Source organism: Amphibalanus amphitrite, unplaced genomic scaffold, assembly GCF_019059575.1.
Source record: "Amphibalanus amphitrite isolate SeventyFive unplaced genomic scaffold, NRLGWU_Aamphi_draft 000136F_arrow, whole genome shotgun sequence".
Taxonomy (NCBI): Eukaryota; Metazoa; Arthropoda; class Thecostraca; order Balanomorpha; family Balanidae; genus Amphibalanus; species Amphibalanus amphitrite.
In genome coordinates this window covers 730,253-744,854 of record NW_024881631.1, presented here as the reverse complement: position 1 = coordinate 744,854, position 14,602 = coordinate 730,253, and the positions used below count along the sequence as shown (strand labels likewise).

At 55.9% G+C, this 14,602-nt stretch overlaps 1 protein-coding gene across 4 annotated transcripts; it reads right to left on the bottom strand.

The window, feature by feature from the left end:
- Positions 1 to 2: 2 nt before the first annotated feature.
- Positions 3 to 14,359, bottom strand: LOC122382298 (tetratricopeptide repeat protein 17-like). 4 transcript variants are annotated; one of them, XM_043367472.1, is made up of 20 exons: positions 14,129 to 14,145; positions 13,659 to 13,840; positions 13,066 to 13,216; positions 12,307 to 12,417; positions 11,307 to 11,455; positions 10,942 to 11,050; positions 9,713 to 9,936; positions 9,122 to 9,409; positions 8,553 to 8,719; positions 8,217 to 8,347; positions 7,663 to 7,931; positions 7,106 to 7,361; positions 6,572 to 6,796; positions 6,112 to 6,309; positions 5,171 to 5,390; positions 4,655 to 5,003; positions 4,164 to 4,395; positions 1,782 to 1,939; positions 1,474 to 1,579; positions 3 to 1,139 (listed from the first exon to the last, which is right to left on the bottom strand). In XM_043367472.1, the coding sequence occupies exons 3-20, from the start codon at positions 13,168 to 13,170 to the stop codon at positions 996 to 998; spliced, it is 3,441 nt and encodes a 1,146-aa protein (XP_043223407.1). In that variant the 5' UTR covers positions 13,171 to 13,216; positions 13,659 to 13,840; positions 14,129 to 14,145; the 3' UTR covers positions 3 to 995. The 4 variants fall into 4 exon arrangements, with proteins under 4 accessions (XP_043223407.1, XP_043223406.1, XP_043223405.1 ...); XM_043367471.1 differs by lacking the exons at positions 13,659 to 13,840; positions 14,129 to 14,145 and adding an exon at positions 14,185 to 14,359; XM_043367470.1 differs by lacking the exon at positions 13,659 to 13,840 and having other exon boundaries at positions 14,129 to 14,156.
- Between the last annotated feature and the right edge of the window lie 243 nt (positions 14,360 to 14,602).

Sequence of the window (14,602 nt, the reverse complement as noted above, 5' to 3'; positions counted from 1 at the left end):
TGTTTTGTATCACCATCAGCGTGTATTATATCACCGCATAGAGGCTGAGTATGACCCGCGGGCCGCAGTGCCGCCCTCTGTGGGCCGGGCGGCAGGTCGGTCCGTCCGGTATATCCGACCCGGCCCGGCCCCGCCGCTGGACGGACGCCACAGCGGCACCTCAGGACACGCAGCCTCGAGTATATGCAAGAGAACAGGTACTGGCACTCTTGAATCAAAATATCTCCCAGTAGATCTCTTTAAAAGACCCTTTGAATGTGTCCTGTTCGAAATTAAAAGCGATTAAGCAGGCCCCATTTCTGCACATCTGTGAAGTCCCGATTCGGATGCGATTTCCCAGCCGCGATGCCCTTCGCAGTACGTTCGATTGCGTCGAAACCTTGATTAACTGGCAGTAACCGATTTGTACGTCACATTCTACTGATTTAAATAATCCGGCTAGACTGCAGTTGATCATAAGAGAGCTGTCCGGTATATATCTCGTGGCATCACCGGCTAAATCACACGCTAGCAAATCACTTCTAGGATGAACGCACCACAGAGTGCAATATCACAACGTCGGCGGCCGGCCGCGGCCGACCAGTGGAGGGGCGGCCGCGGCCCGGCCCCGGCCCGGGACGTCTGGCACAGCACGTCTAGAAAACCAATCACTGCGCGGACCCGCAGACTTCTGCTCTGACCCGGAGTCCCCTCCTTCCCCCATCGGACCGGCCCGGATAAGGCAGACCGTCCCGGGCGGCACAATACCGCCCCGAGACGGCGACCGGACTTACTCACAGACTAACCCATAAAACGGCCGGAATATGTCACACGTAAAACGTGCGCCACCGTACCACCGTGCCGTTAGCCGCACCTTCTTTAATCTTATCCCAGAATGCCGACGATTTCCATTAGTGACCCATCCCCGCCTGAGACGGCTCCACCTGCACTGGGCTCCTGGCGCTGTCTCGGTGTCTCCCGCCGACGCTGGTGCTACGGCTGGCCGGCGGGCGGCTCTACAGCTCGTGCGGCTCCTGACGGGCGTCCTGCCACGCCTGCAGACTGCACTGGATGGCGCGCAGCCGCTCCTTGGCCGGCTCAAAGGACGCCTGGAGCGCCAGGGTCGACTGGTAGAACGAGACCGCCTTCTCCAGGTCACCCTGCGGGTACACGAGTCGCAGAGGTCACCCATCACAGAGGTCACAAAGGTCACCCATCACGGAGGTCACAAAGGTCATAAAGGTCACCCTCACCATACACACAGACGGGTCACACATATCACATGGGTCACCCTACACACACAGCGCTAGTCGACTGGAAGAAACCGGTCAGAAACACAAACCGGTCAGTTCGCAAGCTCAGTGCGGGATGCAAAGACATGTCGCCGGATCCACCGTATCTACGGAACGAATAGTCACTTCATAGAGGCACTATCCCTGTCACGCTGGACGGTAATCAATGCAACATCATTCGCGAATCGGAACAGTGACTAACCTTGGCCGCGTATATATTGGCCATTGTGAAGTGGATGACGACGAACTTTGGCGATATCTCCAGCGCCATGTTACACACGATCAGAGCGTCGTTGTAGAGCCCGGCCCTGGAACGGGGAGTGGTTGTCAGTCACAGAACGACCGAATACAGCGATAAACGGTGTCAACGATAATCGAGAGTAACCAGTATCCCATCCAACCATAAGCTATCACGTTCCACTCTAGGTATACAAGCAAGAGTCTCACCCAGCCTCACCGGTGCACAGCACCGATCCTCAGCCCTTCGCCGGCGCTCTCCACTCGCCCCACCTGTGCAGGATGTTGGCCAGGGAGATCAGCGGGATGTCCTTCAGATGCCGGGGCGCGTGGTGGAGCGCGATCCTCAGACAGCTGGCCGCCCGCGGTCCGTCGCCGCGCACCCGCCAGTAGAGAGCCGCCGCCGTGGTCAACACCCACGAGCTGGAGTTCTGCAACGATAGGAGCGCTGTCAGACGCCACACTTTTCTCATCATGATTGTCACTTGCAATTTCTGCGATCAAATAAGATCGAAGCCCAAAATAACGCGCTATGCATTAATCGATCACTGGGATACTCCAGTCAGGCACTAGTCAACCTAACAAATTTATTTGCCGAACATCCGTGCGTTTCCATGACGCCATTTCCACTACGGATTGACATAATCGGCGTAATGGAGCACATTTTCCGCGCCCCTCCCGAGTGGGCCGGCCGGCCGGGAACCGACGGACAGTGCGCAGCGGCCGTCTATTTTCGTTACTACTCTACCGACGTAACAGGTCCAATTACAGCCGAAACTGAACTGCGCCGCGCGCCGCTGTTACGTCAGAGGCCCATTACACCTGGGGCCGAACTGCGCGGCGGACTGGACGGGCCTGACGAGCGGCGTAGTGGCTCTCCCGATCGCGCCGATCGCTCAATAACCGGGTCAACGGAGGAAGCCGACCGCCGCGCATCGCTGGCCAAAGGCAGGTGCGTCCGAGACACCGAATTTAGCCTGAAACCGAGTCTGAACTGAGTCTGAACTGAGCTGGTAGTCTGGTAATCATTTTTCTCGCCAGGAGTATCTGACTCCTTAAAATGTGCTGCGGTCGACCAGATACGTAATTTTGGCTTATCTCTTATTCTTGACCTCGGCCGAAAATAACTAAAAGGAGTTACTAAAATACCCGCCTAAATCTATCAATTTTCGATTCAGAGGCACGCGTTCGAATTTAAATGGAGTTCGGGAAAATGCGCGTCATTCACCGGGCCCGCCGGACGGGCTCTGCCAATAATTGACGCCCATTTGCGCCACGTCGGGCAGGGTCACGGGAGTTCTGCACTGTCCGGGACGGTACGCCGGCCGGACAGCCGGGTACGACGGCACACCGGTCGGCGCGGCGGCCCGAGCGGCGACGGTCGATATCGTTTGGAGGGACAGACACAGCGACGGTCGGCCCAGATCGAAACTATCACATCTGACCGGCCGGCCGGACAGAGAGGTGGCCGAGGTGGCCGACGGCGGCGGTATATCACTAACAGACACCGAAAGAGACGCTAGAACCCGCCCTAACTGTCGCACCATTCCAAGATCCCAGTTCCTCTGGTCAACTCACCTCCCCTTCGGTTATCTGCCAGAGCCACCCGAGACTCCGTCACGTTCCAGTCACTCTCCGCTGCCCGACCGCCCGCTGCCTACCCTCCCGCCCACACCACTGCCCGTCGCTCTACACGAGTTCATCTTCATCTTCATGTTCATCTTCGTGTTATCGGGGCAAGAGGCACGATGTCCTGTAGGGCCCGTTCTCGCCGATTTCCATAACTTCACTTAGTACTCAGTCTGTTACAGGAGTGGAGTACCAGATCGACTCCCAGTGCGCATCCAGCCTGTTCTTAAAGACGTTGACTGAGGGCGAATGTACAATTTCTGCTGGAAGCCCGTTCCAATCGTTAATACACCGTACAGAAAATGAATTCAGTCTGGCACGGCAGGTTGCACGAGGCTTCCGTAGTTTAAGTGTGTGACCCCGAGTTCGCCTTTCAGGATTCGTTGCCAGAAGCTCTGAAGGATCAGTATCAACGTGGCCGTGCAGCATCTTGTATGCGTGAATCATATCCATGCGTCTACGCCGATAGTACAGTGACGGGAGCTTCAGTCTCTTCAGCCTTTCAGGATATGGAAGGTGGCGGATGCTCACCACTAACCGGGTGGCTCTTCTTTGGACCCTTTCGACTGCCTTCTGATCTGCTCTATTGAACGGACCCCAAACAAGACTGCTGAACTCCAGGTGAGGCCGCACGAGAGATTTGAACAGAAGAGGCAGGGTAAATTCATCTAAAAAGGCGAAGGACCGGCGGATGACCGCAAGAACTTGAGACGCTTTGAAGACCGCCGTAGACGCTTGCTGTCGAAACTTCAAGATTGAGTCGACCTGCACACCCAGGTCTCTCTCGACTGACGTGTTTGTCAGTCTGTCCGACCCCATTTGAAATGAGTGGTGGTCCTTGGCTGCACCAACATGAAGCACTTTGCACTTCTTCTCGTTAAATGGCAGCTGCCAAGTTCTAGACCATTCCAAGAGGGCGTTCAGGTCTGCCTGCAATGTCCGCACATCATGTTCAGAAGAGATGCCTGAGAACAGCTTTGTGTCATCCGCGAACATTCACACATTTGCACATTTTCACGTATGTACCTTGTCCATGCTCATGGCGATGCGCGTGGCGGTCTCCTCGACGGTGCGCGGCTGGTCGGCAGTGAGCGTCTGCAGCGCCTCGCGCAGGCCCGTCTCGGGGCTGATGAGCAGCTGTCGCCGGTGGCGCACCCCGGACAGGTTGTCCAGCGTGGCCATGGAGGCGGGAAACTGGTCCGGACAGACGGGCTGCCGCGGCTGGTAGACGCCCACCGGCGCCGGCACCAGCTCCACGCTGAAAACACGGGGCAGACAGACGCGGTCAGGACTGAGATATGGTACACCAGACACAGAACTGACTGCGGTATGGAGCGACCGCATTGAAACGCCCCACCACCGCAATATTTATATCGATAGTCGATACCGGTGTCGGAATAGGCATTCTACAGTAACTGTAGCTAGTCCATCAGAAAGGCGGTACTTGAGCACAGTGAGAGGCCAGCTACAGGCCTGATGCTCATCTCACGAGTATCCCGACCTTCCCCGTAACTCACACGACGTTTTTGGCCGACACGGAGAGCCAGGTGGAGGTGTACTGTCCCCAGTTGATCTGTTTGATGTCGGCGCACTGCTCGCGGCTCGGCGGCGGCGCGGCCGCCCGCTCGCGCACCCGCAGCAGCACGTCTGGCAGCGGGTCGTCGACGATGCCGCGCTCGTCCCGCTCGGGCACCGGCTCGGTCAGCACGTCCAGCTGCTCCTCCAGCTCGTACTCGGAGTCGGAGGAGTCGAGCGGTGAGTCAGGAGGTGGCGGGCCGTCCGGAGGAGTCAGCAGGCGGTCACAGCGCATCTGGTCGTCGGCCGGCAGCGGCGACAGCTCCGACGGTGGCGGCTGAATGAAATGGCCTGAGGGACACATAGACAAACATTCAGCGCGCTATATGTAGAGCATCTCTGCTCACAGCACACGGTCCAGAGCAGAAATGCAAAGTAGCCAATTCATGCATCAGCTGTATAAGCTGTGGATCCCAGCGGTCAGGAGGGTCTCCCGGCGCTCCCCGCGGCCCGCCCACCTGCGCTCAGCTCTGCCCCGTCGCCGCCGGCGCAGTCCAGCTGATCCGCCAGCGCCGGCGTCAGGATCCAGCGGCCGTTCTCGCTGCGCGCGTTGTAGCAGCTGATCTTGGAGTCGCACGACTCCGAGGCCAGGCCGTCGGCACACTCGGACGTACAGACCACCGAGTCGGCCGGCATCTTGGAGAGCTTCTCCATGATCGGGTCCCGCTCGGCCGGAGTCTGACGGAGGGGGAGGGGGGGGGGGGGGTAGACAGTTAGTCCCGCTCGGCCGGCGTCTGACGGAGGGGGAGGGGGGGGGGAGACAGTCAGTCCCGCTCGGCCGGCGTCTGACGAAGGGGAGGGGGGGAGAGGTCAGTCCCGCTCGGCCGGCGTCTGACGGAGGGGGGGGGGGGGGGAGACAGTCAGTTCTGCTCGGCCGAAGTCTGACAATATAACACTTAACACATCCAACTCGCGTGCAATGATGGCTGGGGAAGGGGGTGTATCTAACGATGCATCAGTGTATCGGTATAACTGACCTGCGCCGGGGTCTGGCACTGCTGCTCGCCGGCCCACTGATGGCCGTGGTACCGGCTATATCAGTGTATTTCTCAGTGCAGCCATCGTTCCATGCTTCTATCCTCAGGATACGGAAATCCTTCTCCTCCACGCCGCAACCCTCCTCCGGGCTGGACAGGCAACTTTATCTCATGCGGGCTGCTCCCTTGGAGCGGCACCGCTGCTCCCGAGGGAGCGCACCCCGTAGCCGGGTGCAGTGAGTACCTTGGGGCTGATCGGCATATCCTTCGGGATGGGCTCAGCCCCGGTGACTCACTAGGGTGCCTGCCCAGACCAATGTCTCCCCCTAATTCCTATCATCCTCCCGGCTCTGAAATGGTCTAATTGGACCGAAAGGGCCTAACCCAGCAAAACAAAATGTATCAGTGCAGCAGTCACTGACCTGCGCCGGCGTCTGGCACTGCTGCTCGCCGGCCCGCTGGTGGCCGTGGTAGCGCGTATAACAGGAGACCACGCGCAGGTACTGGAGCGCCGGCCGATGGTCGGGCTCGGCCTGCAGCGTCCGCAGGTAGTGCCACACGGCACCCGTGAAGTTACCCTTGGCCGCCAGCAGGTTACCCAGCAGGAAATTCGTGTCCGGCTGCAACGGACGGTACCCGGGGGAGACAATTATTACAGGTGGAACAAGGCGCACCAGTTAAGCGCCACCCAGCCAGGCAATAGGTGAGACTTCGACCAGTGTGATATTGATATTCAAACAGCATCGGAATTATGGTGAAAACAGAATATCCGACTTAACGATACTTATTACGGAGCGACGGAACGATACTGACGAAAACACCAGCGCTAAAGAGTGAAGCAGTCATCCCTCCGCTCCTCTCTGCCCCACTCCCCAGCCCCACCTCTATAGTGTCGACGTTGTGCGCCTGCCGTGCCACCTTCAGCGCTCCATCCACATCATCGAGCCGGTACAGGAGGGCCGCCAGGCTGGTCAGAGGCACGTCACTGAGCCCGGCCGGCACCGCGTGCAGCGCCGAGCGCAGACACTCGATGGCGTGCGCCGGACTGCCCTGGGCGCGCCAGTAGAGCGACGCCAGCGTCTCCAGAACCCACGACGGCGCCGTCGCCTGAGGAGTGGTAGGGACTAGTAAGTAGAATAATGTGGAGGCATGCAACGCAACTAACCACTACGTGACCGATTTAAAGGATGGGTTGAAACGGTACTGAGAAACAATCTGTTTTAAAAAATCGTAGCCAACAAATAAGAACAAACCTGAGATATTATTAAACACTACTAGAAGCATAACTCAGCCGGAGTCAGCAGCGTGCTCAGAGTGCTCTGCCAGACAGGCACGCCTGACTCCGTACCTGTCTCAGTGCAGCGTTGGTCCTCTGACCCAGCTCGGCCTCCCCATATAACCCCACCGTCTCCGTACCTGTCGCAGTGCGGCGTTGATCCTCTGACCCAGCTCGGCCTCCACAGTCTGCCGGCCGCGCGCGTACTCCATCAGAGCCTCGAGCGCCACCGGGTCGGGCGGCCGGCTGCCGAGCCGCGCCCGGCCGCGCACCGTCTCCAGTGTGTCGTAGGGCAGCACGCGCGCCGCCACCGGCTGGCAGGCCGGCCGGTACCAGGGCAGTGCGTGGTCCTCCGTCACCGGCACGCCAATACCCTCGTTTAGGTAGTGGTCCACGCTGACGGCAGAGCGAGGGAGAGTGAGCAGAGGGTCGCAACTATGGACGGAGCAGCGACAATGACCCGTACAGCATAGACTGCGTGTTTTGGACAACTCACTATTAGCGATTAGCACGTACACGCCGTACTGTGCAGCTGACCTGCGAAGTGGGAATGCCGGGATCCCGCGTACCTACCTAATTCACTAATTCTATTTCCTGGAAGATTTAAGTTCTTTGCAGTTAGCCTGTGTAAAGTATAATGTATACCCGAAACCCCTGTCTAGTTCCCACCCGCAACTCTCCCTCAGTAGCCACTCACTCGAATCCCTTGTTGTCGGGCGCCAGGAACACGGACGGGAACTCGTTGGCCGAGGGGAACTTGGTCACCTTCTGACCACACTCCTCCTGCGAGGGCCAGTCGGGCTCCTGGAGGTGGGCGGTGGCCTGCGGGTCGAGCGCCGTGTACCGGCGCGCGAGGGCGTCCTCCCCGTCCCCGTCACCGTCCTCCTCCTCCTCCTCACCGTCCTCTTCTGAGGAGGAGTCCGAGCCGCGGCTCAGCTTCGAGACCTGCTCCTCCAGACGGTCCGCCTGCCAGAAATACAGGTAACACGTCACATCACAGAGGTAGTCTGTGATGTAGACAAACCGTCTGGTGTCGGCCAACAGACAATCTATCACACCGGAGACCTGAAAAACCGGCGGGACGGATGCACAACGAAATCGACGCGGATCCGGAATAACAACGTGTGCACACAAAGACAGATGTCTGTCTAGGTCTAGCTTCCAGGAAAATAAGCACGTAGCGTACTGTCCAATGTGCGCCGTGCCGTAAGGGCTGCCGTCGCCACCCGCGGCTCGGGCACACTACGCTACCTTGTTCTGCAGGTCGGAGAGTTTGGTCTGAAGATCGGACACGGTCTCGGAGCCGGGCTCGCCCCGTGCCGAGGCCATGTTGCAGCTGAGGATGCTCTGGCCGTTCTGGTAGTAGCGAAAACACGTGTGACCTGGGCGGGAGAGAGCGGGACGAGGTCAGATCAGGAACTGGGCGAGACAGCGTGAGAGACTAAACCAACAGAAAATACAGCAGGCCATGGCAGTTCCGTCGTTTGCAGACCACCCGAGAGCCAGTCCGTGGTCTCTTCTCCATACTCCTACGCTCGATAGCACAGGCCTCTTCCCCTCCTTACATAGGATGGCTCGTCGACTCACCCTTTCCGTCAGCGCTCTCGCGTATTTTCTGCTCCTCGTAGTTGAGTCGGGACTCGATCTTGGTCTCGAGCTCTGCCTGTTCTCTGAGCAGCTTCTCCTGCTGCTGCAGCCAGAGCGTGTGCTGCCGCTGGTAGCTGCGCAGCTCCGTCAGCGTATTCTGCAGCGAGCTGAGAACAGACGGCGCCGGGACGTGGGGTGGGCGGCTCGTATACTTGGACGTAAGGGGATGGGACTACAGACTTCACGTAACTTTACTATGTCTAATTTCAACGCAACGGGTTGCTTACGTAAGCGCTATAATGAGAAGGCCAGGTAAAACATTTTTTCACTTGAGCAACACTTTTCACTTGAGTAACAATTTCACTTGAGCTATGATTTGCTTATTTCGTTGAGCCTATCTGAGCTCACAATAGGCCAGCACGTATGTTGACTTTATGAGTAATTCTAGCTGATGGCCCGTTGCACGGATAAAGCGGTAGAGCTTTCGGTGCCACGTGTGAATTGCAGATCGTAAGCACCCGTATCCCAACACCGAACTAGCAGATAACCCCTATCATCAGAGTCCGTACTTGTGCTGGGTCTCCAGCGCCGTCTCGAGCCGGTCGTGGCAGAGCACGGCGTGCCTCCTCTTCAGGGCGCCCTCGTGTTTCGGGTCCAGCTTGACCGTGTTGTTGAAGCAGGTCGCCGAGCGGTTGTAGTCCCCCAGCACGGCGTACGCGTTACCCAGCGCGTAGTGCGCCTCGGGACTCTGGTCGTGGTGGTCGACGGCAGCGTGCAGCACCACGGCGCCGCTCTCGCTGTGTCGGCACCGGTGTAATACCACACCGAGGTCCACCAGGGGAACGAAACGCTCCACCCTGGGAGAAGGGACATCAGATACAGGGGAGATATCGAAAAGCATCGCGCCGAGATCCGCCAGGGGAACGAACCGCTCCACCCTGGCGGCGCACACATTAGGCACAGAGGAAACATCTGCAGAGCGGCGCCTCAGTATGAAGTGCAGAGGGATAATAGAGGCCTATTCAATGCATGGCCCCGTACGCACCCATCCGAGCAGTAACCAAAATAAATCCGTGGTCTGCGGGTGCCCCTGCTGTCTACAGTCCCTAATTCTGTCTCGGCAGTGTCTGAATCCCGGCCCAGAGGGATGTGTCCCGTACCTGGTGGAGAGGTGGACGGCGCGTCGGCTGCACTCGACGGCGCGTGGCGCGTCGCCCTGTATGCGCCAGTAGAGGCCGGCCAGCTGGTAGAGCACCCAGACGGACGGCTGCCGGCGCAGCGCCATCTCCACCCGGTGGCCGAACTCGTGCACGTTCTGCCGGCCGACCAGCTCGGCCAGCTCCAGCTCGGGGCCCATCGAGAGCAGGTGGCGCTCCTTCATCGCCTGCAGAACGGCGGGTCACAGAACGGTCAGACAGTGGTCACAGAACGGTCAGACAGCGGTCACGGGGCGGTCAGAGAGCGGTCACAGAATAGTCGCCGAAGTCTGAACGGTCAAACAGTGCAGGTACCAGGAAGGTAACACAGTGGTCACAGAGCAATTATCAAACAGCGTCTAGAGAGCGGCAAATAGCAGTCCTTATGTCACAACGTAATGCTCGCCTGAAGGAGCTTATTACAATATTGCAGTTGACGTAGCAGTGATAGAAAAGACAAGTCAGGTCACTGGGGTCGTATGGGTCACCGAGTACCGCCGAGTCAAAGGAACAGTGGTTGTCAGGTTCACAGAGGCCTCTGAGAGGCTTACAAGGTCTACTCACGCCGGGCCACATAATGCTGCCAGTTTTCCAGCAGTGTGCGGGGGCGGGTGGCACATAACTTGTGGCCGAGTTAAAACGAGCGGCGCAAAATGACGGAACCGGCCCTGGGCGGCTCACAAATGGCGTCTGTTCAGGGTACGGCGGCCCGAAATACGCCGCGACACCGAGCCGAGGCTTAGCGGCGCCGCCCGCGGGCCGGCCGGCCCGGTACGCCGCACACACCAATTAGTCCAGATCAAAGGCACTGGCCGTGGACGGAGCGTTTCCACGCCGCGGGCCGGGGGAGTTTCTACTCACTGGCCGCGGACGGGGCGCGGATTTACTGACGCGGAACTCAGAGAGCTGACGCGTCATAGTACGGCGAAAGGCTAGTTTTGGTCGCATGGACTGTAAGGTAAGAGAATCCTCACCATAGAGCGCTGGGAGATGTCACGCGATCAGCCAACCACCACTCGGGGTTGGAAGGTGAGATAACTCAGCACAAGCTGTTGGAAGGTCAGCTAACTCACCACGAGAAGCTGGAAGGTGAGATAACTCACCACAGGTGCTGGAAGGTGAGCTAACTCACCACGAGGTGCTGGAAGGTGAGATAACTCACCACGACGTGTTGGAAGGTGAGATTTACTCACCACGAGGTGCTGGAAGGTGAGCATGCTGTAGTCGAGCTTCATATGGGCCACGCAGTCGGGGGCCACCAGATCACCGGTCACCTGGCCCGAGTCAATGTAGTCCTCCACTCTGTCAAAGACAAGGTCAGGTTAGGTCAGGACGCTGAATGGGCCAGGTTGGGTCAGATCGACGGCCACCTAACCGCCATCAATGTAATCCTCCACCCTGTCAGAGAGCTGAGAGGTCAGGTCAGGTCAGGTCTGGTCAGGTCAGGTAGGCACCTTCCGGCTCCTCCACCTCTTAAAATCATAGCTAAATGCGTGACCCACCATAGCCCACACCCGCCGCCCACGATGCCCCCTCACCTCGCACCGCCGTCACACACCTGATGCCGTATTTGCGCAGGTTGACGGCCACGCTGGGGTACAGGTCGAACTCGGTAAGCGGCTGGCCGGCCACCAGACAGTGCGGGTCCTCCGTGTACAGCTTCTTCTCCACATCCTGGTCCCGGTCGTCGTTCTGGTCAATCTCCACCTGTGGGGGGGGGGGGGGAGTTAGAGATCAGGGGGGGGTCAATATCCACAGGAGGAGAGGACGTCAGTCTCCCGGACAGAGCTAGTCCCTCTTCGCCGGCCGACAGCGCACGAACGCACATCCTTCTCGGACCGGAGCGGTGCCTCCCGAGTGCCAGTGACGGCAGGACTTTTATTTGACAAGGTACGGCGGCACACACTACGGTTGGCAGCATCGAGCCCACGCCCCAACGGCCAGAAGTTCACTTTTTACGTCACTATAACTAGTTAGAATAACTATTTCAATGGATGGATTCACAGGCCAGAGCTCACGGTAATCGGAGATCGCTGTGGAGGCCCGATCCCTAACGTACGATCGGGCAATATCCGGCGATCGAGAGGATTCGATCGGTAAAATTGAGCGTGTCAACGAAGGCGGACACAGTATGTCTCGCTGACTGACTCGACCTGTCTGCGGCAGCTGCTCCCACCAACCGCTTTTCATTCTGAATCCGGACAGATACCATCAAACTAATTGCGTAGGTCCTGACCTCTACCACCCGATTGGAGAAATTTCAGGAGCGCAATTTACGGTTGTTTAACGTATCCGAAAAGCGGGAAACGATGCACTTTGCTCACCGACTTCAAATAGCCTGTGCTAGGGCCACTGCCACATATCGCAGGTCATCCCCCGCAACAGCAAATAGCAATCGAAGAATTCTCTCCATCGAACCAAACGCTCACCATCGGCAGGCCGAGATAACACCCGTGTTGGACTATAGGAGTGGTCTGCGCTAGTGAGCAGCGCAGAGAGCTCCTATGCTAGGCGTTCAGTCATTGCTCTGTCCACAGTTCCCTGGTGCGGCAGCTCACCTTGTGTGACAGCAGCTCCTTCCGCAGCGCCTCCACCATACTCGCTCGCCGCTCCTGCTGCGCCATCGCGATGAAGTCGTATGGACGCTTCATGAAGAACATGGAGTCCATCTGGAATGGGGAACAGCATCCATGGTGAGCAGTCCTCAGGCAGTGATTGTGAGGGCCAGATAGCACGATAATAAACAGGCGTTAGGAGCACGAGGCAAAAACACACACATTACTTTTTTTTTATAAATTTAGCTCGAATGTTTGAATGGACGGATTGACAGAGCCGGAGTCCACGCTAAGCAGAGCTTGTTGCGTAGACCCCGACCCCTACCGTCCGATCGCGCAATTCCGGGTAACGGGAGAATTTAGATGCCAAAGTTTAACGTGCCCTTCAAAGCCGGACACGGCCTGTCCCACTCAACTGACTTCAACTGGCTGCGGCTGCTCCCACCAACCGCAGACCATCCCCGTCAGGAGTCTCATATATCGAGCGCCGGAGCGTCTCGAACCCGGGCTCTCACTACTGGGAGTCCGATGCTCTACCAACTGAGCTACGGGACAGGCATATGTACTTATGTATGGTCATACAAATTACTGACAGATTTAGTTGAAATATTGAAATTATGTATTTTATTGGGAATACAAAGTTACATTTTGCACTGTGCTCCCTGCATCTGCTCTATGCCTATGTAAACAGTCTTCTGAATCTAGATACCCTGTAGCATTTGAAGGTACTTCAGTCATTACCCAAGCTCTACGAAGCCTTACCTGTGCCTGGATGCGTCCATCCTCTGTCATCACCCAGTGGGTGGAGCACCAGCTGCCCGGCGGCGGCCACGGCCAGGTCAGCAGCAGTAGGAGAACACACCTCATCCTCCTGGACAGGAGCCAACAGGCCAGCAGCCGGGCCAGTGGATCTCTGCAGAGTGTGGTTTGACAAGTGTAAAAACGAATTGCACATATCAATACAATTGTTACCAGACCCAGCCAAGAATTATATAGTTACATCGTCGCCTTGCCCTGTATGTATACTGTATAGTGTAGGTATATTATCAAATTAATAAATGTAAGAACAAATATGATGCAATAACAAACTTATTTTTCCTAACTGTATCTTGTAAGTGAGTCCTCCTTGTGAAACATACCATAAGCTCTGGTCAGATCAAGTGAAAAATGTTACCGGTCAGTGACATTTAAATTAACTTGAAAGAGCCTTTTATGTTTTGAATATGTCACATGATCATTATTCACTTAGGCAGGTGACAGTTTCCCTGCACTGCAAATGACACAACAATGCCATGAAATGTCAGCATACATTCCAATAACTCCTTAAGTACTCATCTATACGAAACATAACATACCTATACAAAACAGAATGAAACAAAGTCAAGCTTATTCATTAGAAAACACTTCCCACCAAGTCTGGCACTTCTTCTGTAGCATTAAGCGACAGGTACCTAAGGAGTATCATGTTCATTTAATAATTATCAAACATGTGGCCTTAAAATTCAAAAACCTCTAATCTTATTGTCAGGCTCATTTCCTGCACCTTCCGTCGTTGTTAATTGGTTTCATTTCCTTTTTTGGTTGATGTGCCTGGCTTTATTTCAGATCAAACAAATTGGTAGATAGGTAGCCTATTGAAATTTGGAACACATCAACATTTGAGAACAAAAATATAAAATCAGAGCTATTGTTACATCTTGAAAAAAAATCGGACCAAGGTGATTGAAAATGCAGTAAAATAAATCAATAATGAATTCGCATCACATCTCATGAAAATAAATTAATAGAAAATTTAAAGATAAAAACAGCCAGCATCTTGATCTACGTTTAATTTCCCCGTCCAGCCCACATCAACATGCAATGAGTGCAAGTGCAGCGCACCTAGAAACAATGTTGATGTCCCCGTCTTCACTCGAACATCTGACCGATTCTTATTTTAAGGAACTCAACAAAACTCATTAAAAAAAAATATGATTTATCAATATAAGTAGCAGCTATCTTTTTCTCTCTTTGCCTTTGAGAGGAACAGTGAGAGGAACGCAGTGTCACGTGCTACAAAATATACGCACCTGCTACAATCTGTCATCGTTATTCCTGCCAAATGAAGTTTTCCCTTCATGTCGAAATATGTACTGCGGGACAGTATAACATCACGGCGCGCTGCTGTAGTGCCATCTCTTGGTTGCGGAAGGAACTATCGAAAAATAACTCACTTGACGCTCCGGCAGGAATAGTGTGAAAATATCTCATCTACGTTGTTTGGGTTATAGAATGAAGGAATATGACAGAAAAGAAATAC